The sequence below is a fragment of the Mus pahari genome, chromosome X (genome assembly GCF_900095145.1).
Source record: "Mus pahari chromosome X, PAHARI_EIJ_v1.1, whole genome shotgun sequence".
Classification (NCBI taxonomy): Eukaryota; Metazoa; Chordata; class Mammalia; order Rodentia; family Muridae; genus Mus; species Mus pahari.
In genome coordinates, this window is record NC_034613.1 from 50786711 (window position 1) to 50789193 (window position 2483).

At 37.5% G+C, this 2483-nt stretch overlaps 1 protein-coding gene across 1 annotated transcript in view; it reads right to left on the reverse strand.

The window, feature by feature from the left end:
* Positions 1 to 2483, reverse strand: part of Mcf2 (MCF.2 cell line derived transforming sequence) — an 88542-nt gene that overhangs the window by 55274 nt on the left and 30785 nt on the right. The window contains exon 9 of the mRNA XM_029534559.1: positions 325 to 444. Coding sequence (XP_029390419.1) covers positions 325 to 444 — 120 coding nt within the window. The remainder of the gene's footprint in view (positions 1 to 324; positions 445 to 2483) is intronic.

Genomic DNA, 2483 nt, shown 5'->3' on the forward strand with positions numbered 1-2483 from the left:
GAGCTAGAGAAAGTACCCAAGGAGCTGAAGGGGTCTGCAACCCTATAGGTGGAACAACAATATGAACTAACCAGTACCCCCTGAGCTCGAGTCTCTACTTGCATATGTAGCAGAAGATGGCATATTCAGCCATCATTGGGAAGAGAGGCCCCTTGGTCTTGCAAACTTTATATGCCCCACAGAGGGGAACACCAGGGCCAAGACGTGGGAGTGGGTGGGTAGGGGAGCAGGATGGGGGAGGGCATAATGGACATTCAGATAGCATTTGAAATGTAAATGAAGAAAATATCTAATAAAATAATTTTTTAAAAAATATTATCTTACCTGAGATTTATCATCCAAGATCTCTATTTTTTTAAGTCTTTGTTTTACTTGAGCTAAGTTTCCTGTTATATCACCCAGTTCTCTTTGTTGACTTAATAAAAATTCAACTTGAGTCACAGCCTAGAAGCAAGAAATAAAGGTTTTAAGAGCATGTGAATTATTAAGCATTCACTTTTAGTAATGACCACATTAAATAAGAAATGCTATTAAATGAGAATGCCAATATGAGAAAATTACAATCATAGAGAATACGTTCAGCTATTTTATTCATAGCCGCATAGATATCCATGCACACAGGATTTATATAAGATCTCTGTGTACATGTGTAGTCATATATATGAACATACTTGCATAAATACATATACATGCAGATATACATACTTGTATATGTGTGTGCATATGCTTGCCCCAGCTATGTAGTAACTGGCCTGAGAAACAAGAAACTCCAGTAGCAAGGACCACACCTTCCACCCATAGCTTCATCATTGATACCCTTTCCCACAAAAAGTAACCACGGTTTCTCAGGAAAATTGCAGTTTCCAAGACTAAGACAGAACACATACAAGTGAGTGAGTTTCAATCACTCGAGAAAGAAAGGAGATTTTTTTTCTAATCTTGAAAAATATCACGAGAATAGAGTGGCCAGTTTGAAATATCAAAGAAGTTCAGAATAGCATTGGAAGACAAAGGCTGGTGATATGGCTCAGAGGTTAACAAAGACCTCACAGGTACCTGCACTGATTTACACATACCCACATATCCAAATACACACAATTAAAAAATAATAAAAATACATGTTTTTAGTCTGATGTAGTAACTCATACCTTTTTTTTGTTTTGTTTTTCAAGTCTTTTTTTTTAAAGATTTTTTTATTTATTTGTTTATTTATTTATTTATTTGATATATATAATTAGTATACTGTAGCTGTCTTCAGACACACCAGAAGAGGACATCAGATTCCATTACAGATGGTTGTGAGCCACCGTGTGGTTGCTGGGAAGTTCACCAGTCTTAACCTCTGAGCCATCTCTCCAGCCCAGTAACTAATACCTTTAATCTCAGTAACTCAAGAGACCGAAGTAGGGGGATCTCTGAGCTCCAGTCTAGCCTAGTGTATATAGTAATTTCTAGGCCAGCCAAGGCTATGAATGAGAGCTTAGCTCAAAACAAACAACAAGTAAATAAACCTCTTTTTCAATCCTTTACAGGCTACAGAGATGGCTGAACAATAAGAATGCTAACTGCTCATGCAGAGGGCCTGAGTTCGATCCATAGCACGCACAGCAGGCTGCTGCTCATTTCCACCTAGAACTCCTGCTCCAGAAATACAACACTCTCTGCTCTCCACAGGCATATCCACAAATGTGCTATAGATAAGCTTATGCAGGTACACACACATAGATAGATAGATAGATAGATAGATAGATAGATAGATAGATAGATAGATAGATAAAAATCATCTTTTAAAACAAAATCATTTTTAAAAAAAGAATAGCAATGAGATATGGGCCAATAGCTCAGCCAGTAAAAGTGCTTATCACACAGATATGATGACCTAAATTCAATACTCAGAACCCATGTTTGTAAAAGTCTGGCATGGTGCTGTGTGTTTATAATCCCAGTGAAGAAGAGGTAGAGATAGGAAGATACACAAGGCTCTCTAACCAGACAGCCAGTGAGAAACCTTGTCTCAAATACCAAGATAGGCCGTGTGTGTGTGTGTGTGTGTGTGTGTGTGTGTGTGTGTGTGTGTGCATGCGCGTGCACACACGAGGTGGTGGTGATTTTAAGGGCATTATTAGGTTAACCGATAGAATTTGAATCATGATGGCATGTAACATTAAGGTCTTATACTGTGATTGAACGCAGTGAATTTAATGAGTGAACAATGATTCTGTAAGACAATGTTCTTATTGTAAGAAAAAAATGTTTAGGAGAAAATGGCAATACCTATGGTATTTGGTATGTAACAATCAGTAGGTATCACTTCCTTGGAAAACTGTGTTATAGCCTAAAAGCACTTTATATAGCCTGGTCTACAGAGTGAGTTCTAGGACAGACAGGGCTACACAGAAAAACCCAATCTCAAAGAACAAAAAAGAAAGAAAGAAAGAAAGAAAGAAAGAAAGAAAGAAAGAAAGAAAGAAAGAAAGAAAGAA